The 25,841-nt window shown below is 41.3% G+C and overlaps 1 protein-coding gene across 7 annotated transcripts in view; it reads left to right on the plus strand.

Moving 5' to 3' along the window:
• The window catches only part of XPO4 (exportin 4), a 113,548-nt gene that overhangs the window by 38,058 nt on the left and 49,649 nt on the right, over positions 1–25,841 (plus strand). For 6 of the 7 annotated variants that reach the window (XM_089899754.1, XM_089899758.1, XM_089899755.1 and 3 more), the window contains 3 exons: positions 13,660–13,772; positions 18,041–18,198; positions 18,425–18,599. In XM_089899754.1, the coding sequence (XP_089755880.1) occupies positions 13,660–13,772; positions 18,041–18,198; positions 18,425–18,599 (446 nt within the window). The remainder of the gene's footprint in view (positions 1–13,659; positions 13,773–18,040; positions 18,199–18,424; positions 18,600–25,841) is intronic. The other variant, XM_089899756.1, reaches the window with a different exon arrangement.

Here is a 25,841-nt window from a genome sequence, read left to right on the forward strand (position 1 = left end):
GTGTGCTTTGCATCACATCTGTTTGATCATTTAGAATGGTGTGTTAAATGAGTCTGTGTTAAATTACCAGTATCAGTTCCTATTCATAATTTTTGTAATCTATCTTTTTTGTATCTTTTTATTTTGAAGTAATTTTAAGCATGCAGGAGATACTACAAGGGTAGTTGAGAGAATTGCCGTATGCCCTTTACCAAGATTCACCTGCTGTTAACATTTTGTCCCATTTCTTACTCTTCCTGTCTCTGTCTCTCATTACACACACACACACACACGCACACGTGTACGTGCGTTTGTATGACAGTATGTGTATATTTAAACACAGTTCTTCTGAATCATTTGAGAGCACTTGCAGACATTATACCCATATACCTCTGAGTACTTCACTGTTTGTTTTCTTGTGATCAAGAATTTTCAAATTGCACTGCGGTTCTTATAGGAGAATGTCTTACAAAACTCTAGTATGATTTTCAAAACCAAGAATTTAATGTTGACACATTGTTATTATCTAATCTGCAGCCCATATTCAAATTTTGTCAGCTGTCTCACTAATACCTTTTGTAACTGTTTTCAGTACTTTGTATTTAGTTGTCCGAAGTCATCTTTGATCTGGAAAGCTCCTCAGCTTTTCTTTGTCTTTCATGAATTTGACATATTTGATGTGTATAGATCAATTACTTTAAAAAAATACCCCTCAGTTTGGGTCTGTTGGATGTTCCCTCCTGATAGTTTTGGGTTATTCATTTTCGTAGGACTACTGAGTAGTGGTTCCTTTATGTCAGGAGGAGTGTGATCCAGTTTGTCCCATTTGCGGGGAGCGGAGGGGTTTCTCTTTGATCTTTTGGTTAAGGTGGTGTGTGCCAGGTTTTTCCATTGTAAAGTTGCTGTTCCTTTTTGTAATTAATAAATGATTTGTGGTGTTATACTTTATATAAATACCCTGTTCCTCCTAAAATTTCAACCATTAGTTCTAGCATCCCTTGGTACTCCTGGCCTGAAACAGTTGGTGCGGTCGTTGCACATTGGTGATTTTTCTGATCCCATCATCTCCTTTTGTGCTTATGTGCAGCTTTCTGCCATAAAGAAGAGGTTTCCTTTCTTCACTGATTTATTCATTTATACCAGTATTGACTCAGGGATTCTTCTTCTTCAGAATGGATTGTAGTCTGTTGCTGTCATTGTGTATTTTGCTGCCCACGTTGTGCCAGGTCTGGCCCTTGTCACCTGACTTCTGTGTCCTTTTGGTTTGTCCCACTGTTCTAAGTTTTAACTGAAACAACCTGGGTTTAAATTTTTAGGAATGAATGACTTATTTTAGATGTTCTATGAAGAGTTCACTCTAATTATTTAAAAGTTTTCTTTTAAATGTTAAGAAATTTAAACACTGAGCTCCCTTAAACAAAATACCTGCACGGACCCACTTTGTCTGTGCCTGTGCTCAGGTAGTGTCCGTTGCAGTGATAATTGGTTATTTTCTAGAACAGCTTTATTGAGATGTATTTCACGTACCAAACCATCTGCCCATTTAAAGGATACAATTCAGTGGTTCTTTGTGCGATCATAGACTTGTACAGCACGACTGTCGTTAACATTAGAACATTTTCATCACCCCAGAAAAGAAGCCCTTGTATCTGTTAGTGTTCATTCCCTGTTTCCCCCAAATTCACCAGCCCGTGGCACTCACTCGTCTCCTGTCTCTATGCTGGACATTTCATATAAACCGAGTCATATAATATATGGTCTTTTGTGACTGGCTTTCATTTAGCCTGATGTTTTCAGGATTCATTCATATTGTAGCATGCATTAGCACTTCATTCCTTTTTATTGCCACATAATATTCTGTTGTAAGGATATGCCATATTTTTATTTATTCATTGATTAGTTGATTGACAGTTGGATTGTTTCAACTTTTTGGCTATTATGAATAATGCTGCTATGAACATTCCTGTGTAGTACAAGTTTTTGTGTGGACTTAATATTTTCATTCCTCTTGGGTATACCTAGGAGTGGAATTGCTGGATCATAAGGAAACTCATTGTTTAACCTTTTGAGGAACTGCCAAGCTGTTTTCCAAGGTGGCTGTACCATTTTACAGTCCCAGTAGCATTATATGAGGGTTCCAATTTCTCCACATCCTGGTCAACACTTGTTATCTGTTTTTTTGTTTATAACTGTCTTATTTCGTATGGAGTGGTATCTCATTGTGATTTTGATTTGCATTACCCTCGTGGTTAATGTATCAAACATCTTTTTTGTGGTCGTGGGCCATTCGTGTATCTTCTTTGAAGAAATGTTTATTCATATCCTTTGTCCATTTTTAAATTGGGTTATTTGTTTCTTTAAAATTGAGTTGTAACAATTTTTTATATCTTCGGATAAAAGTCCCTTAGCAGATAAATGATTTTCAAATATGTCCTCCCTTTCTGTGAGTTGTATTTTTACCTTGTTATTTTTAAACATTTATTTATTTATTCATTCATTCATTTATGGATGGCTGCATTGGGTCTTCGTTGCGATGTGCAGGCTTCTCATTGCAGTAGCTTCTCTTGTTGCGGAGCATGGGCTCCAGGTGCCAGGCTTTAGTAGTTGCGGCACGCCGGCTCAGTAGTTGTGGCTCACGGGCTCTAGAGCGCAGGCTCGGTGGTTGTGGTGCACGGACTTAGTTGCTCTGCGGCATGTGGGATCTTCCCGGACCAGGGCTCGAACCCGTGTCCCCTTCATTGGCAGGTGGATTCTTAACCACTGCGCCACCAGGGAAGTCCCTGTTTTTACTTTTTTATGGTGAACTTTGAAGCACAGAAAGTTTTAATTTTTATGATATTTAATTTATGTCTTTTTTTTCTCTTGTCCTGTCTCAGAAACCATTGCCTGATCCAAGGCCATGAAGACTTATGCCAGTGTTCTTTTCTAAGACTGACTTCTTACATATAGGCTCTTATATTGAGGTCTTTGATCCATTTTGAGTTAATTTCTGTATATCATGAGAAATAATGATGCAACTTGATTCTGTTGCATGTGGATATCCAGTTATCCTAGCAGATCACTGACGGTTGATGAGAAGGAGGAAGAGTCTGCTGGAGTAGGAAGCACTGGAGAGAGAGTGGTGGTGGGCGTTGACTGACTGCAACTTCGTTGCCCTAACGTCATTTGTGGGTTATTCGTCTTTTTAAGATTTACGAGTTGTGGGACTTCCCTGGTGGTTTAGTGGTTAAGACTTTGCCTTCCAGTGTAGGGGATGCGGGTTTGACCCCTGGTAGGGGAGCTAAGATCCCACGTGCCTTGCAGCCAAAAAACCAAAACATAAAACAGAAGCAATGTTGTAACAAATTCAATAAAGACTTTAAAAATGGTCCACATCAGGGGCTTCCCTGGTGGCACAGTGGTTAAGAATTCACCTGCCAGTGCAGGGGACACGGGTTCGAGCCCTGGTCCGGGAAGATCCCACATGCTGCAAAGCTACTAAGCTTGTGGACCACAACTACTGAGCCTGCGCTCTAGAGCCCGTGAGCCACAACTACTGAGCCCACGCGCCTAGAGCCTGTGCTCTGCAGCAAGAGAAGCCACCGCAACGAGAAGCCTGCGCACTGCAACGAAGAGTAGCCCCCGCTCACCTCCACTAGAGAAAGCCTGTGCACAGCAACGAGGACCCAATGCAGCCAAAAACAAATAAATAAAATAAAAAATTTTTAAATAAATAAATAAAAATGGTCCACATCAAAAAAATCTTTAAAAAGAAAAGATTTATGGGTTGTAAGAGTTCTTTGTGAACTCTGAATATATAACACAAATTCTTTAGTGGATGTATGATTTTCACATATTTTCTCCCATTCGGTGGGTTGTCTTCTTTCTTGATGATGTCCTTTGAAACATAGAAATTTTTAATTTTGTTGATGGCCGATTTATCTATTTTTTCTTTTGTTGCTTTTGATACATTTAAGATGGCTTTGCATAATCCAAGGTCACAAAGATTTTTTAAAATAGACTTTTGTTTTTTAGAGCAGTTTTCGGTTCATAGCACTCTTGAGCGGGAGGTACGGAAAGTTCCCATGTGCCCTTTCCCCAACACGTGCATGGTCTTCCGTCATCACCACCCTACCAGAGGGGGGCTTTTTTTAATAATGGAAGAACTGTATTGACACATCATTGTCCCCAAAGTCCGTAGTTTACATTAGGGGTCATTCTTGGTGTTCTGTAGGTTTGGACAAATGTACAATGACATGTATCCACGTTGCTGTCTCACAAAGAGTAGTTTCACTGCCCTGCAAGTCCTTTGTGACCCACCTGTTCACCCCTTCCTCTCCCCGTGCGCTAGGGACCCGCTGATCTGTTCACTGTCTCCACAGTTGTGCCTTTTCCAGAACGCCATATGGTTGGGATCATACAGTGTGTAGCCTTTTCAGATGGGCTTTCCCCGAGTCACATGCAATTAAGGTTCCTCCATGCTCCTCCATGGCTGATAGCTGATTTCTTTATATCGCTGATTAATATTCCACTGTCTGGATGACAGTGGACTCAGCCATTCCACCAATGAAGGACAGACAGCTTGGTTGCTTCCAAGTTTTGGCAGTTATGAATAAACATGTGTGTGCAGGTTTTTGTGTGGATATAAAATTTCAGCTCCTTTTGGTAAATTCCAAGGAGTGCAATTGCTGGATTGTTTGGTGTGTGGGGGGGTATGTTTAGTAACAAGCTGCTAAACTGTCTTCCGAAGTGGCTGCACCATTTTGTGTTCCCACTGACGGTGAGGGAGCGTTCCTGCTGCTCTACACCCTCAGCAGCGTTTGGTGTTCTCAGTGTTCTGGATTTGGACCTTTCTCGTAGGGGTGGAGTGGTATCTCATTGTTTTGCTTTGCATTTCCCTAAAGACCATGTGATGTTGAACATCCTTTCATGTGCTTATTTGACACCTGTATGTCTTCTTTGGTGAGGTGTCTGTTAAGGACCTGGGTCCACTTTTAACCAGATGGTTTGTCTTCTTATTGTTAAATTTTAAGAGTTCTTTTTATATGTTGGATAATAGTCTTTTATCAGAGATGTCTTTTGTAAATATTTCCTCCCAGTCTGTGGCTTATTGTCTTATTCTCTTGACAGTGTCTTTCACAGAGCAGAGGTGTTTAATTTTAGTGAAGTCCAGCTTATCAATTCTTTCTTTCATGGATCATGCCTTGTTATTTTGCTAAAAAGTCATTGCCAAACCCAAGGTCATCTAGATTTTCTCCTATGTTATCTTTTAGGAATTTTACAGGTTTTTGTTTTTGTTTTTGTTTTTTTGACCACGCTGTGTGTCATGTAGGATCTTAGTTCCCCGACCAGGGGTCAAACCTGCACCCCCTGCATTGGAAGCATGGAGTTGTAACCACTGGACTGCCTTACAGTTACACATTTTACATTTAGGTCTATGATCCAGTTTGAATTGATTTTTGTGAAAGGCGTAAGGTCTATCTGTATCTTGATTCTTTTTTTTTTTTTTTTTTTGTATGTGGATGTCCAGTAATTAAGTACCATTTGTTGAAGACTTTTTTTGGCTCCATTGCAGTTTACTACTTTGTTAAAGATCATTTGACTTCATGTATGTAGGTCTGTTTCTGGTTTTTGTATTCTGTGCCGTTGATCTATTTATTCTTTCTCCAATGCCATACTGTCTCGGTTATTGTAGATTTAGTAAGTTGAGTTGTGTCAGTTCTCTGACTTTGTTCTTGTCCTTAAGGTCACAAAGATTTAGTCCTATATTTTCTTCTAAGAGTTTTATGTAGGTCTGTCATACGGTAGGTCTGTGATCCAGTTTACGTTTTGTGGAGATATAAGGTATAACAGGATCCTGTTGTTCCTGCATCATTTGTTGAAAAAGGTATTTTTTTTTTCCAGTCGAATTGTTTTGGCCCCCTTGTATAAAATCACCTGGCTGTAAATGTAACAGTATTTCAAGATTATTTAGTCTTCTCTCTGTCTCTTTCATATCCGTTTGAAGTTTAGGATCAGTTTATCAATTTCTGCAAAAAAGGCAGCTGGGATTTTGATAGGGATTATGTTGAATCTGTAGATCAGTTTGAGGAGAACTGCCATGTTAACAAATGGCAAAATATTAAGTTTTCCAGTGCATGAACATGGGATGTCTTTCCATTTTTTTAGATCTTTAGTTTCTTTCAACACTGTTTTATAGTTTTCAGAGTAGAAGTTTGAACTTCTTCTGTTAAATTTATTCTGAGTATTTTATTTTTTAATTCAATTATAAATGGAGTTGATTTTACAGTTATTTTTGTGTTCATAATGGTGTATAGAAAAACAAATTTTTGTATATTGATCTTGTACCATGTAGCTTTGCTGAACTTATTTTTTAGTTCAAATAGTATTTTTTTGGATTTCCTGTGTATATGTCTTCTGCAAACCTTTTTTTTGGGGGGTGGGGGCAGTGCCATGCAGCATGCGGGATCTTAGTTCCCCCACCAGGGATGGAACCCGTGCTCCATGCGTTGGGAGCGTGGGGTCTTAACCACTGGACCGCCAGGGAAGTCCCTGCAAACCATTATTTTTCTTAAAGGATTATTACATGTAGGTTTTATACATGTAGAAGGTGATCTAGGAAAGCATTCTCCGCTCCAGGCCTGGTGCAAAGCCTATAGCTCCTGGGCTTTGGCAGGTTTAAAATCATCTCCTGGCCCAGTGAGCTAATTGCTCTGGCCATTCTGCCCTGGTCTTACTGTCTTGAAAGATCTGAGATGAAATCCACCTGCTTTTCATTCTGTTTTAGATTATTATTGTGTAAAGAAAGTACCCTAGTCCTAGGATCCTCTGTTATACCACCACCCCATTTACAAATGGGCGCTAGGATTCTGGATGGTCTGGTCTCTACCTTTCTCTCCGAACTCTCTTTGTCCTCTTTCTGTTGGTGCTGCACTCACAGGCCAAGTTTCCTTCTGCCCTGGCACCTTTGCAGGTGAACTTTTCCCTTGCCTCCTAGTTGTGCCTCCGTCATTCACTCCAGACCAGGTCAGGTTTCTTTTGATGTGGCTTTTTTTTTTTTTTTTAATTTACATTTTTGGCTGTGTTGGGTCTTTGTTGCTGCGTGTGGGCTTTCTGTAGTTGGCCGTGAGCAGGGGCTACTCTGGGTTGTGGTGCACGGGCTTCTCATTGCGGTGGCTTCTCTTGTTGTGGAGCATGGGCTGTAGGCACGTGGGCTCAGTAGTTGTAGCTTGCAGACTCTAGAGCGCAGGCTCAGTAGTTGTGGCGCACGGACCCAGTTGCTCCGCGGCATGTGGGATCTTCCCGGACCAGGGCTCGAACCCATGTCCCCTGCATTGGCAGGCGGATTCTTAACCACTGCACCACCAGGGAAGCCCCTGCTGCGGCTCCTGATATGCATGTTATACACAATTCTCTCCCATTTGGCCCACTTGTCCATTGTAATTTTCCTTTTGTTAGCCTGCTGGAGCAGTACCTGTTTACTGCTTGTCTGGAGGCTCAGGAAAGCACAGGCCGTGTTTTGTCCACTGTGTTGTCCACACTGTGCAGTATCTAGCATGTAGTAACAGATGCCTAACAAATAGATATGTTTTAGTTATTGAGACAAGGTGATTCAGAAGTAGTCTCTCAGTTCTTGGCTGTCTGTTCATGCTGCTCGTATTGTTTAGCCATTAGCTCACCTAGCGTCCATAAATGCTTCGGGGTTTTGGCAATGCTAATCATAAATGACAATATCGTTTTGTAATAAGAATGCTTGGCAGGTATGTTTGGTATGTTGGCTTCAGTAATAATTCTTTTTTTAGTTTGGTTACACTGCCTTTTATTGGTATTCTATTTTTGTGTATCTGATTTGGTTTTGGTAAAAATTTTTTCAACTCAAGCTCTTGGGGAAAGCTAACTAGATCATAAAATAGTAACGGGACACAGAAGCTTTCACCTAAATTAGGATTTCCAGTAAAGCCAACGTTACTATTTGGAGGCAAGGCTTTGGAAAACATTCAGGTGAGGTCAGTTCTCCTTTATTTCAAAGGACTTTGGTTACTTGGACTAAGTGCTGTGTGAGACCGGGCTCAGTGGTTCCGTGCTGTGCCAGAAATAGCAGTTTTTGTTGTTAGAAAAGGTAGTAGTGACAGAGATTAAATATATAAGAAGAAAAGCTGGGCTTCCCCTTGCTTCTGAAATTTTGTTTTACTAATGAGGTGGGATAAAAAGAATATGGGGAAATTAAAGTATTCCTTTTGTAAAATGTCCATTGTTGCTACAAGATCTTCCTGTATTGTGAAGTTCTTAGGAGAATAGGCAGTGGAGATTTTCAGACTTGCCATGTTTGCCTGAGGGTAATTTGTAGCTGTTGTGCGCCTCTTTCGTTGTTTTACTGTCGGTCACCACCACAAGATGATCCCCATACAGAAGGTGTTCATAGATGGACTAGACCTCATTTGCATGTGGAAGGCCCGGTGTGTTTCAGAGGTGACCACCCCCCTTCTGTTAAGAGCATGCACTTACAGGTCACACTGTGTGGTTGAGACAGAAGACTTTGTGGGTTTATCCAGTGGCAGTCGTGGCCGCTGCGGCTGAGTTCTGTCCCCCTGGCTCCTCAGGTGTGTGTGGTGCTGGCCGGCGTGTCCAGGGCAGGGCAGGTGCTGCGTGTCTGTGCCTCTGGTTTCTCAGGAGCGGGTGAGCTTCCCCAGCAGAGAGCTTTAGAGCTCGGTAGGATGGCCGTGGGAGAAGGGCCAGGAGACGGAGAGTTAATTCTTCAGTGTGTGTGCGAGGTTGAGTTGACTTCCAGCTGTGACCGATTTCCAGGGGACTGAGAGCACAGAGCTCAGAAGACGGGCTGGGTTTTCGGACTTCAGAATTGCAGCCTTGCTCACAGACGGGCTTGTACGGTGTCCAGTGACAGGAGAGTCCTTGTATGGTAGCTCCTGGTTCTCGAAGTGGTGAAAACACGGCAAGGTGAAGTGATGTTGATGCGATGACAGATTTTTAAAAAGACATAGGATTATTAAAGGCTGAAAGCAGCTCTCTATGGCTGTCACGTGGGTTGAATTTTACTTGATCACAAAATGAATGATTCTGATACAAAATATAAATTACCTGAGTTTAGTATTTATTTTAGAAAAATATGTAAAGCCATAGCCCCAGAAAATTCTTGGTTTAAAATCTGATTTGAATTTTGGTAAATGATTGCTATTTAATGGTATCAATCTGGTGTGACTCTTACGTCTCCTAAAATCTAACAAGCATATAATAAATGATCAATTAGTAAATAATCACTTCATTGTCAGACTTCTCTTTTATTGGTAATATATTTGGATAAAAATAAAGCAATATAATGTTGATATTATGACATGGCTGTTAAAGTAGTTCTGTAAACTGAAACTTTTGCAACTTTTAAATAGGAACCTGCTGTTTTATTAAAACTGTTAGAGACTATTGCTTTGTATAACAATTTTTTGGGAAAAGTTATTTTTGGATATCAGGAAGAGAGAAACATGATTAACATTTGTATATGATAGTCTAGGCTTGGAGAGAATTACAGGTTATTAAACAAGAACTTGAAAAAAGTAAAGATTTTTGAGAAGGAATAAAGGAAGACGCAAAACTAGGAAAGAAGGAGGAAATACTGCTTGATTTAAATTTTAAATCATTTAAAAAAATATTGTCTTAAGAGGAGAAGTGATAGAAATTTAGTGATGGTCTTCTCCTTGTTGTTTTTAAAGTATTCTACATTAAGAATTATCTGGGGAGAAGTGGTATTTTGAGGTCACTTATACATAGATACAGAAATAGTTGGTAATACCAAATTAAAAGTTGAATTGAATGTGCAGAAACGGTCCAGATCTGCATGTGAAAGTCTGTTCACACTGTGATAAGCTTCTAACTAGCTTTTTAATTGAAAAGTAGTGCATGCGCCTTCTTAATAACAGTATTTCAGGCAACACAGAAGGGCCCTTATTCCCTCCTCTTTACAGGCAGCACCTTCAGCAGATTCACAGTCCAGTGTGCTGACTACAACATGTATTTCTTGTTGGAATAGCACTGTTCTTAAAAATTTGTTCCATTCATTACTGTACTGTTCTTTTTGCTGTTTTTATGTTAAGTTTGTATTAAAATGCTTTTGAAGATAATTACATGTTCTTTTCGTAGAGAGAGAGAGATTATTTATAACTAAGTCATACGGTTGTGTCTCACTGTACACACTGGAGCATGTGTTCGTTCTTATTATGAACAACTGGTACCGGGTGGCAGTGCTAGGCTGGCTGGTAAAAAGGGAAGGTGGGTTAGTCTGCAGTGCTGTAGGGTAACTCTTCAAAGAACAGTTAGTGTGGCCTCTTCGCCAGGAGCGCTACCAGTGAGCTTTCTTAATAGGAGGCAAATGTCATGCCAGAGGTAAAGATCCTTTCCAGGTCTGGAGTTAAAAATAAAACTCACATGGAACTTTAAAATAATTATTGGAGAAAAGTATTTTATGATTGTGTCAGATGTTAAAGTCTCAGATCTTCTTGTGCTGTGGGCAACATGTAAGGAATGACAATTCTAAAACCATGCCGGTCGTCAGCTTTTTAAGAACATTTGGCCATACAGACTGGGCACTGGGAATGGTGTGTTTAAAACAGGCCAAGATCAAGAGAAGCTAACATCAGGATTAAAAAAAATAAATAAAAGATTTGAGGATTATTTTGCACCTGATGTTTAGGTGAGCAATTGCATTTAATTCCATCTCATAGCTGGAAAAAAGGCTTCTCTCAAACTTACATCCTTCTGTTTCCTCTTGATATAAGTAACTGATATCTACAAGTATTTATGGAGTGTCCACATTTTGTAATTGAATGAAAGATAGCAAAGAGATCTTGGTCTAGGTCTCATTTCCTTTTGTAATATTTATTAATCTTTGACGTTAATCAACTCTCACGTGCTAAAGGACCTGGACAACCCCCTGTTGTTTTGTAACTGGCAGGCTTGGTCAGTTGCAGGGCTCTTCACTCGCTTGAAACGAGCTTTTCCACATTTCCAAGACTAGCAAAGTCCATAAACACCACTCTTGGCGTCCTCCCCCAGCGCCCCTCCTCTGTGTTGTGCCTCTGAGGGGCCTCCGCTGCTCCTCACCTGAGGGCTGCGTGCATTTGCTCTGCCCAGGTGGCTGTGCGAACGAGACCCAGGACAGGTGGCCTGACCGTTTCATTACGGTTCAGTGTGACTCTGTCTCACGTCCCACCTAAGGTAAAAGTAAAATCATGACACCGTTAGTGAGCAGATAAAGTATTAAGACATTCTGTTATTTTCCTCATGGAAAGTGTTTAGTGATGATACACATATTTTGTTTGTTAGATTTGGGTGTCTGACACATAAAGTTTCTTACCATTTTAATGTCAGATTGCGACTCCTTAAAAAATGTAACTAGATTGTCATAATTTGTGCATCTTTGTTCAATGTAGAACTCAATATAAGTATTTAATAAATACTTTTCATTACTGAACAATTTATATACCAAAAAATTGCCTTTTAATTGAAAAAATAGGACATTGAAAATTAAGGGAATTAACCTGGAAAAGAAGTGGAATATTTTTTATGAAGTACAAAAACTTTATTGTCTTACTCTCAGGTGCTTTATTTCATGTGCTTGAGCCTCCTTGTTTTTTGGTTGTTTGTTTTTTTTTTTTTTTTTTTGCAGTACACGGGCCTCTCACTGTTGTGGCCCCTTCCGTTGCGGAGCACAGGCTCCGGACGCGCAGGCTCAGCAGCCATGGCTCACGGGCCCAGCCGCTCCGCGGCATGTGGGATCCTCCCGAACCGGGGGACGAACCCGTGTCCCCTGCATCGGCAGGCGGATTCTCAACCACTGCGCTACCAGGGAAGCCCGAGCCTCCTTGTTTTATGCCCCAACTTTTACTGTGGAAAATTCCAAAGGTGCACTAAAATAGAATACAGCTTCACCAGCTGTAAGTTTTATTTCCTCTCTGCTCTTCCAGCCCCAGATTACTGTGAAGCACATCCCAGACATCAGATTTCACCCACCACCATTTCAGTTTGCTTCTCTAAAGGATAATCAAGCCCCCGTTTTTAGACAACACATGGAAACACCTAGTGTTTAGCTGTTGTGTTCTCTTCTGGGTGAGAGCCCAGTACTAACAATCTCACACCAGCTAGGTGCCTCGCGAGAAGATGAAGTCGTTCTAGAAGCTACGGACACACCAGTGGCTCTGGGTCAGGAGGCCCCGCGCTGCTGCTGTTTCAGAGTCCGGCAGCTCCTTCCTTTTGGCCCCAGTTCTCCCTGCTCTCCACAAGGGGGCAGACAGAGGAAGAGAAAAGTGAGATTTAAACGAACCTGGTTTGAGTTTCACTTTTATTCAGCAATTAAGTGCAGTCACAGAACATTTCTGGAGTGATTGTTCAAAAACAAGCAATGGCTTCTTTTCTGAAAGAACTCTTGGTGCCCCTTCTTGCTCTTCAGACACAAAATAATATTAGTTATTTTAAAAGAGGGTTAAACAAAAATCTTTTAAAAAAATTTCCATAGCGTTGCCTTTAATTTTCTCTGTTAATGATTTGGGCTTTAATGAACATGTAGAATTTGAACTTATATCTAATTTTTGCACACCGTAGTTTGGATAACTTGTTGAAATTTCTCATTGGGTGATGAGAATGGTGTAGCTCAGGGATCCCCAACCTTTTTGGCACCGGGGACCGGTTTCATGGAAGACGGTTTTGCCACGGGCGGGGCCGGGGGCGTGTTTCAGGCGGTGATGCGAGCGATGGCGGGGTTGGGGGGTTGGGGGGGTAGCGGCAGATGAAGCTTCACGTGCTCGCCCACCGCTCACCTTCTGCCGTGTGGCCCGTTTCCTAACAGGCCGCGGGGCCGATGCTGGACCTCGGCTCGGGGGTTGCGGACCCCTGGTCTAGTTGGGCATTTGATGAGCGTGGAAGGGGCGTAACGCTGTCTGTGCCGACAGGTTTCTCCTTTCCTGAAACCTCAGTTACGTGTCTGTGTCCCTGAATGAGTTATGTTCACAAACACCTGCAGGTGTATTTTATGGTTACTCTCTGTGTGGTAAAGACGGTGTTCTGTTTGAAGCAGCTTGACAGTGAACACCTGAACATCATAAGCGTTGCTTTTTAGCCTGGGATAGAGTTTTATGTAAAGTGATAATTGTCTTTGTGTGGAGTTGGATGATCTGATGTTTGGAAGTTCTTCTTCGGTGGGATGTCTATTTGCTCCTCCTGTTCTCTTTTTGTTTCCCAGTAAGTGTATTTCTTTTGGGAAAATGCTATTTTTCCAAGCAGACTGTATGAAACTCACATTCTGTATAAGTGGTTTTAGCTGCTGTAAGATATTGGGGGACGTGATGGGATCAACATGTAGAAATTGGTTCTTTTCTTGCATGTGTTTTGGCACCTGTTTTGCGTTAGTGTTTCTCCTCCTGTTGCCACCACTCAGATCACCTGTGCTCAGACTTTATGTACCCCTGCAGCATGATATATAATTATGATGAAACTGTTATCTACATTCCTCTAGCATTCTTTTTTTCAGCACTTAATGCCTTTTATTCCTTAGCTTCAGGCGTGAATTATGTAGCATATGTGAAGAGGCTTAAACTGTTCCCATTACATTCTTTCTGGATGGCTCCGTTATATTTAGGATATACTTACATTTTAGACAAAGTCGGAATGTTATTGTGGTTGACCTTGACCCCAGCTAACTGGGAAGACATTATATAGCCATGTTTGAGTCCTCGCAAAATGTGCTCCTGAAGCCCACGGAGTCCTGGCGGGAGGCCCTTCTGGACAGCAGGGTCATGGAGCTTTTCTTTACCGTAAGTCCTGCTCTCCCTCGCCACAGGGAAGCCACAGAAAAGTGACACGGGAAGAATGCGTGCTTTTGTATCTTTTTTAAGTAAATCAAGACAGATTGCTTTTCTCCTCCAAAGCCTTCTCTCCTGATCAGTATATTTGCTTAAACAAAGATTATATAGAAATGTTTTTGCTGGTTTATTAAAATGTTATATAATTATGAAGGGTTTAACGTCGTAGAGCTCAAGCTTTTTGGCCTCAGGGCCTCTTTACGCTCTTAAAAATCATCGAGGACCCCGAAGGGCTTTTGTTTATGTGGGTTATAGCTATTAGTGTTTACCATGTTAAAAATTCAAACTGAGAACTTTAAAAAATATTTATTAATTCACTTAAAAATAGCAATACCAAACCACTACATGTTAACGTAAATAACATTTCAGTGAACAAATAGCTATGTTATTTAAAACAAGCAGACAGAAAGTTTAGTGAGAAGAGTGGCATTGTTGACATTTTTGCAGACCTCTCCAATGTCTGGTGTCACAGAAGACAGCCAGGCCCTCTCATGTGCTGCTGCGTTCGCTCAGTTGCAGTGTTCTACGGTCACGTAGAACGTGGGTGTGTGACGGTAGGGATGGAAAAGGCAAACACTGCCTCAGTGGTGTTATGAGAGTAGTTTTGACCTTACAGACAACCTGACAGGGTGTCAGGAAGCTTTGGGGACCCCTGGGCCGCACTTTGAGAAGCGCTGTTCTAGAGCAGTACACTTTCGTGTACTGATTAGCAGCCATGGGTTCAGTTAGAGTGACTGAATAACAGTTTATTTCAGCTGTAACTTTCAGTAGTCCTGTATTGTTTACTAAACACCAGGAAGTTAGGAATGTGCTCCCATGTTTGCCCAAGAGGGCCCCCCAATGTAATAGTCAAAAGCTGGAGAAAATATGGAAAATACGTGTGTGTGTAGTATGTGTGTGTGTGTTTTGGATACAGGTTTGCAGATGTAGGGCAAGCATGGAAGTTAGGTATAATGACTGGGGCAAAAGTCCAAATAAAGACCAATTAAAAAGAAAAAAGAAAGCTATTTTGCTAAATCCCAACCATTAATTATAGTTTACCTTTTCATGTGTTTTAAAGGTACTATTCACGAGCCTTACAAATTTCACCCCTAGGTGTACATAAAAATATTTTTCTATAGAAATGTTCAGACTGAGTATTACCTTGCATTTTCTTCTTTAAATCCGAGAAATGATGGCTAAAAACGTTATCAGTATCAAAGATAATTGTAACTACATTTTAACATTCTGTTGCCTGCCTCTGGCAGAAATTGTTTTGATGTGTATCCAAGTTCAGTTCTCTGTGTTATTCATTTGACTGAAATTGGACCCCGTTCCAGCAGTTTTTGAAAAGGTGAAAAACTTGCTGGCAGTGCTGGAAACAGCTCCCCTGTCTGAACAGCTGTCTGGACGCAGTAGACAGCTGCTCCTGTCAGCTGGGAGCCTCCACATGCAGATAACTTCTGCATCTGAAAGTTAACCCCTTTCACCTTGTGATTTTAACAGTTTTGTGTTTGTGGCCTATTACTTTCATGTATGCACTTTATGAACAATTTTAATTTTGTTATTTGTTAGAAAAATGTCAGTGACTAATCTTTTTATTTCATTCACTTTTTTTTTTAAGTTTATTTTCAATTATGTGAATTCATTGCCTATTTGAAGCAGTTTTCCACTGCATGTCACTTTTTCTCTAGATTTGAATCGCTGCACTTACGTGTACTGTGTCGTGGCCTCGGGACCCAGCTGTGACCCGTCTGGGTTCAGGAGACCTTAGATGGCCTTCTGCCCCCTGCAAGTTCACAAGCTTCTCCAGTTTTCTTCTTTCCATTAGGTGTTGGAGAAACCACTCTCCTTAGTTTTTCCTTTTTGACATATTCTTCCTGATCTCATTTATGGTCTCTTCTTACTCTGCTCGTTGGATAAATACAGGTGTTCCTATCTCAGTTCTCAGCTTTGCTGACTGTGTACGTGTTCCTTGGGCTTCTTTTTCCACTCGTAGCTCACCGAGCGACACTTCTGCACCAAGGACTCCTCGTCTGTATTCAGCACAGGCTGCTCCTGTGTCCCAGAGCCTCGTAATCCTCGCGCTGGGCGCTTTAACTTGGATGCCCGAAGCCGTCTCGGATTCAGTGTGTTCCCATAGAACTCAGCGTCTTAACTAACGTACTTTTCTTTATTCCTTGTCCGTATTTCTTGTCTTGCTTCTCCAGTCACCTCCCTGGGTCTTCCGCTAGACTTTGCTTTTCTTTATCCCTCTGCTTTTCCCTATTCAGGTGGTGAATTCAGGTTTTAATCTGTGTAACATGGTTCAGATATGGTAGAATTCCTTTGTAATGGAAGGGAGCAAGAATCTACCGTGTTACGTAAGAATCAGCCATTGATTTATCATGTTTTATGTGGTTCATATTTTAGGAAACGTAAGTATGCCCAGTAAAGTCAGGCTCTGAGGACAGTTTCTTATTTTTATTTTATTTAATTACATAATCCATGTTGGCTGTTTCTTTTGCTTCCTTATGTCTGGACCAGGATCGAGCAACCATTTGGCTGTGTGGGTGGAGAAGCAGCCCTCTGTGGTCCCAGGTTGCGTTGTCTCTGTCATGTTTAAATGTTGATAAGGTTAAAAAAACAAGGTGACAGAAATGTAGTTACAGTTTTCAGATAAGGAACTTCAGAATAAGCTGTGTTCAGAAGTTCTTGAATAGAATGGATATATGGATTTGTGATTGTACTTTAAATTTACTATATATAAAACTTAGAATGTATTTTGAAAAACCCTTGTGTTCTAGACCAGGGATTGGCTGGGTAGAATATTAGGCTTTGCAGGCCATTAGTTCTCTGAGGCAGCTTCAGCTCTGGCCTCCCAGTACAAGCAGTTACAGCAAAACTTCACTGAAGGCTGTTACAACGTGAATTTTGTATAATTTTCACATGTCTTGAAATATTATTCTTTGGTTTTGTTTTTCCCAACCACATAAAAAGGTAAAAACCATTCTTACCTCACAGGCCACACGAGAGCAGGCAGGAGGCCAGGTCTGGCCTGTGGGCTGTGGTTTGACAACCCCTTTTCTAAACCCCTTTCAGCATGTCAGTAGCTAAATTAACTTTGTAACTTAACAGCGAGTTTTTAATATTTTAAATTTCTTAGAACCTTAAGCAGTTCAGGAATTAAAGATTAATGGAATCAACCAGTGAATTAAGGGTTTATGAGTATGCCCTGTGTCCCCGCACTGTACCAGTGCATAGTTGGGAAGCACCCTAACTTCAAGTAATTTATAAATGATTGCGGAGTCAGAGTGAAATAACCTGACACAGATGGAGAATAAATGTTTAAATTGTGTGACACTCAGAAAGCACAGAGACTTGTGTAGGGAAAGAGGGGCTGGAAAATTCAAATCCTTGTGGAAAGTAGAAAGTGGCCACAGTAAATGTGGTGGATTAAGATAAACAATTACCTGTGATTTCTCTGCTAAAAATATTTTCCTTGTCTGTTTTAATTGTGTAAGTCTGAGAATATTAATGACACTGTAAAATTAGGGAGCAGTATTTTGGGAGTGTTTCCTTCATCAGGACACTGTATGCCAGGTGTTTCACCTCAGTATTGCAGCATTGAAATAAATTCTACGCGAGGTTTAAAGCGAATTTAAATATAATTTAAGTAAAATTTAAACATTTAAAAAATTTATTAATAGCAGTGATATAGGATAAAATGAGATTCAAATAAATTGTAGGCAGTATCAGAGTTGATGAAACACCATGTTAATATATTGCTTGAATGAGTGAATTTCTAGGGATTGGGGGGCATGTTGGTTTTGCGAGTGTGTGACTGTCTGCTCCAGCGGAGCAGCATCTATATGCTCTTGCCCGAACTTTGCTAACTTTAGCAAGAAGCTGCAGCGAGGCATAGCTAGCATAATACAGATGACTGTCGTGGCTGCTGTTTTTAGAAGAAGCGGCGCGTCTGACTGGCCGGCATCTGTTTCTTTGTCATAACACGCCGGAGACGGCTCAGTTTTCAAAATGTAGGTAGCTCTCCACTGACAATTAATTGGTATGTTTAAAATCATGGCCTATAACATAAAATGGACTGAGGGACAATTTTCAAATTTAGTTTAACTCGGGAATTAGTTGTCTAGAAATGCTCAGCTACAGTGAATTTTTCTCTCACCTCATTTGGCACGATAGACACGTGACCCTTACAAGAGAAGAATTTATGTTTATGGATTAGCGATTCTTTCTAACAGGTACATCGAAAAATCAGAGAAGATTCCGACATGGCACAAGACTCCCTGCAGTGCCTCGCCCAGTTAGCTTCTCTTCACGGACCCATCTTCCCCGACGAAGGGTCCCAAGTGGATTATCTCGCACACTTCATTGAGGGCTTACTGAATACCATCAATGGGTAGGTATCCTGGCCCTTAGAACCAAAAAGGAGCTTCAGTTCTTCCTCATGATTAACAGTGGAGGAAAAAAGAAACTAGCGATTCCCTGCTTTTATTTTTAGGGAGAGTTACGCGTGTAGTTGAAATGAGTGCACAGAGGCGTGCCTCCGAGAATGAATGGGTGCATGTTTGGGAACGAGCTGCCTCTGCTCCACTTAACGCTGATGCTCATGCCTTGGGTTGTAGAATCGAGATAGAAGATTCTGAAGCTGTGGGGATCTCCAGCATCATCAGCAACCTGATAACTGTGTTCCCTCGCAACGTCTTAACCGCCATTCCAAGCGAGCTCTTCTCGTCCTTTGTGAGCTGCCTGACACACCTCACGTGCTCTTTCGGGCGCAGTGCTGCACTGGAGGAGGTGGTGAGTGGCTCTGACTGAACCGCGCTGTCTCGCAGGGGGACCTGCTCTGCCTCTGAAGCGTGTCTCATGGCCGCTAATTGTTTTAAAGGAGTGCGTGTTTGTTTATATGTGCAAATCATTTGGCAGTCTGTGCTTGGGAACATGACTTCTTAAAAATTTGTGGAAAATCACTTTAGTAGACTAAATTTTATTTGTCTCAAGATTTTATTTTATTATTTATTTTATTTTTTAAAAATTTTTGGCTGCGTCGGGTCTTAGTTGCTCCGCGCGGGCTTTCTCTAGTTGCGGCGAGTGGGGGCTACACTGTGTTGCGGTGCGCGGGCTTCTCATCGCGGTGGCTTCTCTTGTTGAGGAGCACGGGCTCTAGGCGCGCGGGCTCAGTAGTTGTGGCTTGAGGGCTCTTAGAGCGCAGGCTCAGTAGTTGTGGCGCACGGGCTTATTTGCTCTGCAGCATGTGGGATCCTCTTGGACCAGGGCTCGAACCCGAGACCCCTGCATTGGTAGGCGGATCCTTAACCACTGTGCCACCAGGGAAGTCCCTGGTCTCAAGATTTTAAGTTGAGATAATTTAGTACCTGAAAGTAGGAAATGGAATGAAATGTTTTTATTAAAAACTATGTTGAAAGCCATTTTAATAATAAACTCTTTAAGTTCGAGGGGTGCTAGGAACTTTATGGTATGGTTGTGATTGTGTATAATTTTAAGTGTTTTTTGAGAATTTAGAAATCTTGGGCTTATCTGGAAATTATGTAAATATAATTTAGTTCAAATAATTGTAACCCTGCTTATTTTGATTAATTTTTTTTGGTGTTTTTTTATGGTTTTAATAATATATCTCGGTAAATTTTAATTTGCATTAAAATTAAGACCAATTCCTGTAGTAAAGATGTTTTTTGGTACAGATTTTTAAATGCTTATCTTCCACATTTTATATTTAATTTGGAAAACTCGTACTAAACTCCTTGACAACACAGCTGTGTTTGTAACAGTTACTGGGAGTAACTACGTTAATCTTGGGAAGTAATTGATGTTTTCCCTACCAAGTAGTTACTAAATTGTTGAAACTAATTGTTTTTTTAATGAAATGTAGATTCTTTTCAAAGATTGTAAGGGTAAAAAGAATCTTTGTAGACCTCTGATAGAATTTCATGTTAAGTCCGAGCGGTTGTTTTGTTGGGGGTTTGGCAACATGTGTGGGAGTGATTTGTGCCCCTTCAGAGGTGTCAGAGCACGAAGAACTCGGGAATGACTGTGTTCACAACAGTGGGCGCCCCAGTGGTTTGACGGGAAAGGAACCAGGCCAGGAAGTTATTTATGTGTTGGAAAGTGTCGGTCATGGAGGAATAGAAGTTTACGGGCTTCATATGTGAGGTCTGAATTTCTAGGGAGAAAAATCATGTACTAAGCATGGAAACAGAGGGAAATTTTAAGTATTTAAGCTGTACTCAAACTCTTTTCAAATGACCACAAATTCCGAATCACTCGGGTTTCACGTCACATCCCCCTTTCCCCCACCCCCTCCCCTTGGTTAAATGGCACGTTGATCACATGTTTAGAAACACAGCTGCCTTTTATTATAGTTTGTGGGTTAAGGATGCTTCTAGAGGAATTGCTGGAAGATTTGTAACATTCTTGGCTTGCACATTTGAGGTTTAGAATTTATTTATTTTGCCTAGGGGACTAACAACTTGGAAAACAATTTTTCTGCCAAGGTTTGACCTAGAAGTATTGGGACACAGGGAGCCTGGATGCGCTTTCAGAGAGTAGATGTTTAATGGTGCTTCACAGGGAGGCATGCACTGTACCTACTGGGCCTCATTCAGGAAAACGGCTATTTCTTTTCCTTTCTTTTAATTGGTCGATTTCTTTTAATCTGTTTATGACGTTTAAAAAATGGTGTTAGAAACAGTTGGTTACCCATTGAAACAGGCAGAGGGAATAGATTTGTCTGATGCTTTTGCATGACTCATAGCAGCCAGATTGGCGAGGGTTGGTGAAGTCGAGGGCTAACGGGGGTCCCTGCACGATGAGTTACCAGAAGACTAAGCGAATCCTAAATGTATCTCAGCCGCGTGGGGTTTTCATTCTGGCTGTGTGAGCTGGGGGCGGGGCCTGGGGAGTGGGCGGCGGGCGGGCGAGGTGTAGGGACAGACCCAGCCCGGCTGCGGTGGAGCTTCTGGGACGCAGGGCAGGTCACCTCGTGCACAATACATAGTTGTTGACCTAAGATGGCAAAAGGTATAAAGAAATGAGCTTATACGTAAAAATCGAAAAGTTGAGCATATTAAAAAAACTGCTTTGGGGAGTCATAAGTAGTGAGAAAGATCACGAACTTTTGAGGGAGACGCTGTGGCGTGAGCCAGGAGGAGTCCTCAGCTGCAGGGCCTTGGGCAGGTTGCTTCACCTTCTGTGAGCACGTTTCCTTGCGGTGTAGTTAGGATACTGGTCTCTTCTGATGTTTCGTGGGGTGGATTAATGTGAAAGTGCCGCTACGGTGTGCACAATAAAATGTGGAATTATAATGATACAAATGAACCTTTATAATGGACTTTACTAACAGCCTGTATTATGTGTGCTGTCCTATGAGTAAGACCAGATCTTGAGTTTTGTTGTTTCATGCAAATCAGTAATATTATTTGTTTATTTTTTAAAATGTTGTCTTTTGTGATTTGCTCTCAAATTGTATCTCTTTTTTATTTTTATTTTTCTGCACTACGCGGGCCTCTCACTGCCGTGGCCTCTCCTGCCGCGGAGCACAGGCTCCGGATGCACAGGCCCAGCGGCCAGGGCTCACGGGCCCAGCTGCTCTGCGGCACGTGGGACCCCCCCCCCCAAGACCGGGGCACGAACCTGTGTCCCCCTCATCGGCAGGTGGACTCTCAACCACTGTGCCAGCAGGGAAGCCCTGTATCTCTTTTTTAAAACACAAATTTATTTATTTATTTATTTATTTTTGGCTGTGTTGGGTCTTCGTTGCTGTGCGTGGGCTTCTCATTGCAGTGGCTTCTCTTGTGGTGGAGCATGTGCTTCAGTAGTTGCAGCACGCAGGCTCAGTAGTTGTGGCACATGGGCTTAGTTGCTCCGTGGCATGTGGCATCTTCCCGGACCAGGGCTCGAACCCGTGTCCCCTGCATTGGCAGGCAGATTCTTAACCACTGTGCCACCAGGAAAGCCCCAAATCAGTAATTTTAATGTTAGGTTTTTAAAAACAATTTTAATCTTGTGAAATGTTTTGTTTTTCTTTAATATTGAAAGAGTTTCTTTTCCCAGTAGGAAAACAGATTCAGCAAAACACTTTTTTTTTTTAGTTGTGCTCAGGAAGGAAGGTTTTATTTTTTAATTTTTAACATGTATTTATTTATTTATTAACATATTTGTTGGAGTATAATTACTTTACAGTGGTGTGCTAGCTTCTGCGTTATAGCAAAGTGAATCAGCTATACATACACATACATCCCCATATCTCCTCCCTCTTGCGTCTCCCTCGCACCCTCCCTATCCCACCCCTCTAGGTGGTCACAGAGCACCAAGCTGATCTCCCTGTGCTATGTGGCTGCTTCCCACTAGCTATCTGTTTTACATTTGGTAGTGTGTATATGTCCATGCCACTCTCTCACTTCGTCCCAGCTTACCCTTCCCCCTCCCCGTGTCCTCAAGTCCATTCTCTACGTCTGAGTCTTTATTCCTGTCCGCCCCTAGGTTCATGAGAACCATTTTTTTTTTAAGATTCCATATATATATGTTAGCATACGGTATTTGTTTTTCTCTTTCTGACTTCACTCTGTATGACAGACTCTGGGTCCATCCACCTCACTACAAATAACTCAATTTCATTTCTTTTTATTGCTGAGTAATATTCCATTGTATATATGTGCCACATCTTCTTTATCCATTCATCTGTCGATGGCCACTTAGGTTGCTTCCATGTCCTGCCTATCGTAAATAGTGCTGCAGTGAACATCGTGGTATCCAGCAACACACTTTTGTTTTACTGTGGTATTTTTTCAAAACTATATTTATTTAGGAATACATATAGATTGTCTCTTGTTTTAGGAACTCAGGTCTTAGATGGTGATTATGTTGCTGTAGCAAGAATTTAAAAAAAGCAGCTTCATGGGAAGAAAAATTCTTGATACTAACATGTATTTTTGAACTATGTCCTTGTTTGGTGGCTGTAGCGTGTGTATGAAGAGAGGCTGTTATTTATGACTGCCCTCAACTTGCAGTGAACTGAAAGTCTCTGCTCAAAAAGAGCAACTCCTGTCTTCAGCCACTTTATACTGTTGGCTGTTAAAATTTCTAGGTGTTGGGCTTCCGTGGTGGCGCAGTGGTTGAGAGTCCGCCTGCCTGGTTCGTGCCCCGGTCCGGGAAGATCCCACATGCCGCGGAGCGGCTGGGCCCGTGAGCCATGGCCGCTGAGCCTGCGTGTCCAGAGCCTGTGCTCCGCAACGGGAGAGGCCACAACAGTGAGAGGCCCACGTACAGCAAAAAAAAAAAAAAAAAAAAATTCCTTGGTGTTACTTGAGGCTTCCTGAAGCCAAGAATTTTTTCGTTGCACCCGAGAAATCAAATTTTTGTCTATTGCTAGACTGGAGAGGTGAGATGGATTATAAGATGAAATTATTGCCTTAAAAATTAAAATCCTAACCAAATAATTGTTCATATTATTATGTCAACTATTTTATAAAATGTCTATAATACTAGTATATGCATTTGAATTGATTCAGTGAAATTTGAAGAGAATATGGCTTGAACTCTAGACTCTCATTTGTTTCTTGGTTTCTTTTGTCGGTTAAGTTCAGCCCCCAGTAGATTCATCAGCCAGAAGCCACGTAACATGTTAACAGAGCAACCATCATGGTCCTTAAACTTTGAAGAGTGTGTGTGTGTGTGTGTGTGTGTGTGTGTGTGTGTGTGTGTACACGTGCACATGAGGGCTGTGTGTTGGATATGTAAGGGAGGTGGGAGGTGATGGTAGTAAACTTTGCAAAGGAAGAGCTTCATATTTAATTTTAGTACATTTGTTCCCTAACCTCAAGACCAGCAGGCCAAGGTAGAAGAAGAAGAATCTTGATAAAGTTGTTGGGAAGTCCATTATAGAATGTAATGCAGTAAAATAATTTTGCAGTTCCTTAGGTGAGTGAGTGCATTTAAAGTTCAGCATTCTTAACTCAAAATCTAGTTTCTCCAGCTCGATGGATAATTACTCTGTGGAGAGGAGGTGTGGTGAAAGAAATGCATTGAAGCCAAGTTACAAATGGAGAGGTGGGAAGCAGGAATTTGGGGGTATTTCAGGGATAAGAGGGAATAACTTACTGTCTGGAATGGTGATGTCAGTACAACACAAATGTGTGGTCGACCCTGCACCTTAACTCCCGGGGGAAGGGATGGTTTGAGAAGCTGTGCCAACCTCCCTACCCAGCATTCTGCTGGCTGGGGAGGAATGAATGGATGATAGTCCAGAGGGCGACCCAGCTGTCCAGCTGCGCTGTGTGCACTCATTTCCTCTGCTTGTTGATCAGAGAAGAATTAAATGAGATGCATGAGTAGCCTTGCACATTTAAAGTATGCTTCTTTTTAATCCTAACAGTGGCTTTACCTCTGTTCAGGATATTTGAAAGAAAATTGGTTACTATTACAACTTAAATACAGATTCTTATTAAAAGAAATCCTTAAAATAATTTCATTTAATTTCATTTAATTCTGGTTGGGTCGTAATTTTGCCATGCAGTGTTTCCTAACTTGGATATGAGTCAGCCCTGATTTTTCAGTCTGCTTCCAGTCCTAGCACAGAACCAATGTTTGTTTTACAGAATTCTTGCACTTGAGATAGAATGTAGTGGATTTAGATTAAAGCTTATTTATTGTCATAACTGTGGTTTCATATAGTAACCTTTGTATTGCTTACAAGACTAGCATTAGAAACATAACCAGATCTAATGGGCCAGGGTTTTGAAAATGGACGCTAGAATGAGGTGGAAGAAGAGATGGCCCTCCTGCCTCAGGTAAGGCAGGTGAGTCCCAGCAGTGCCGGCCCCTTGGGAGCACTGCTGAGTCAGTTCAGTTCCGTGAATATTTATCCATCACCTACATGTGCCAGGGACTGTGTTTGATGAATATACGTTCTTTAGCATTAAGAATTTGGAAATACATATATGTTTCCAAAAGGAAAAAGTTACGTTAATCTAGGAGTGTAACATTTAAAAACTCTCTGAAAATTACACCTTGGACTCTTGGTGCGTTTGTGGGGAGTCGATTTTTTTTACGTGATCTATTTATAGGATTCTTCTAGCAGCTGCACTGCTTGTCCACTAAGTCAATTTCTCTTGGGGGATTTCAGAAGCCAGGAATACTGTCAGCTGCATAGGTAGTCTGGAGTCAGATTAATTCTGTGCTGTCAGGACTGGCTATGGAAAAAAAATGAGAGAATGAATTAATTTCTTTTGCATTTGACATTCAAAGACTTCTAAATTCTTTTTAAAATGGAGAGCTCACGATCTGTTTGTGACATTTCTGCGATTTTTCTCTGTATTGCCATTGTTGCTTTATATGATGCTACACTAGGAAGGAATATTTATAGCAGATGAGTAGCAGCATGAGCTATTAGAATTCAGTCTTTAACCTTTCATATGCCCTTTCTTATTGTTTTACACCGTGCAGTACATGTGTTATTTGACCTGTCATTGGACTTGGGGGTTATGGCAATGCCTGTAAATTTTAAACTTACTGTGAAATATTCTGTTCACGTAAAGTAAAAGCTTTATATATATATATAGACATTTGTAAAGAATAATAAAATGAACAACAGTCTGCCAGCCATGCAGATTAAGAAACAGTATATTGATAGGACCTTTTCCCCCTTCATTTACCTGGAGTTTCCCCGTCTGTTGTTATAAGCACAGTTTATGTTGTGCAGACTTATTTCTGCCAGTTGATTTTGTATCATGTTTGCAAATGAGCGCTGCCAGGGAACCCCTGGCCAGTGCTGTTGGCTCCTTTCCCACCCTCTGCGACCTCTGACCGTTCAGTTTGCTTTCGTTCCGAAGTCCTTATGAGAGCAGTAGAGCAGCCCCAGGATCTAAATAGGGAACACAGAGTTAAACAGGGCTCTTCCACAGAAATGAAACATTCCATGTGAGAGCTAATGGCCCACACCCACCTTACTGCAATTTTTATGTCTATGAATCATAATGCTTTTCTTTTTTGTTAATAAATAAGTAAATTAATTTATTATTATTATTT

The sequence above is a fragment of the Delphinapterus leucas genome, chromosome 18 (genome assembly GCF_059928025.1).
Source record: "Delphinapterus leucas isolate spDelLeu-1000000601 "Yukka" chromosome 18, BTC_Dleu_Yukka2, whole genome shotgun sequence".
Classification (NCBI taxonomy): Eukaryota; Metazoa; Chordata; class Mammalia; order Artiodactyla; family Monodontidae; genus Delphinapterus; species Delphinapterus leucas.